Source organism: Carlito syrichta, unplaced genomic scaffold (genome assembly GCF_000164805.1).
Source record: "Carlito syrichta isolate Samal-C Ts95f unplaced genomic scaffold, Tarsius_syrichta-2.0.1 Scaffold169556, whole genome shotgun sequence".
Taxonomy (NCBI): Eukaryota; Metazoa; Chordata; class Mammalia; order Primates; family Tarsiidae; genus Carlito; species Carlito syrichta.
The window spans coordinates 1-540 of record NW_007113652.1 but is presented as its reverse complement, the minus strand read 5'-3'; the positions used below and the strand labels follow the sequence as shown (position 1 = coordinate 540).

Sequence of the window (540 nt, the reverse complement as noted above, 5' to 3'; positions counted from 1 at the left end):
GCGACCCCCCGCAGCACTTCGGCGGACCACCTCCCCTGATCTCGCCCAAGCCCCAGCACCATGCCATGCCCACGGCCCTCTGGAACCCAGTGTCCCTGATGGACAACACCTTGGAGACGCGGCGGGCCGAGAGCCACCCGCTGCACGGCCACTCGGCCGCGTTCGAGCCCAGCCGCCAGGCCGCCGTGCCGCTGGTCAAGGTGGAGCGGGTCTTCTGCCCGGAGAAGGCGGAGGAGGGGCCGCGGAAGCGCGAGGCCGCCCCCCTGGACAAGTACCAGCCGGCGCCACGGGAAGCAGCCAGCCTCGAGCACCAGGCCTTCCCGCCCGGGCCCGGGCCCTTCCTCGCCGAGCTGGAGAAGTCCACGCAGACCATCCTGGGCCAGCAGCGGGCCTCCCTGCCCCCGGCGGCCGCCTTCGGGGAGCTCAGTGGGCCCCTGAAGCCAGGCTCGCCCTACCGGCCCCCGGCGCCGCGGGGCCCCGACCCCGCCTACATCTACGACGAGTTCCTGCAGCAGCGACGGAGGCTGGTCAGCAAGCTGG

The 540-nt window shown here is 73.7% G+C and overlaps 1 protein-coding gene across 1 annotated transcript; it reads left to right on the top strand.

Annotated features, from left to right (window-relative positions):
- Positions 1-8: 8 nt before the first annotated feature.
- LOC110594937 (genetic suppressor element 1-like) lies at positions 9-536 on the top strand (the record flags this gene model as incomplete). The annotated part of the gene is made up of 1 exon (XM_021709244.1): positions 9-536. A coding segment is annotated over exon 1 (471 nt), but the record flags the coding sequence as incomplete, so codon positions are not given.
- Positions 537-540: the final 4 nt, after the last annotated feature.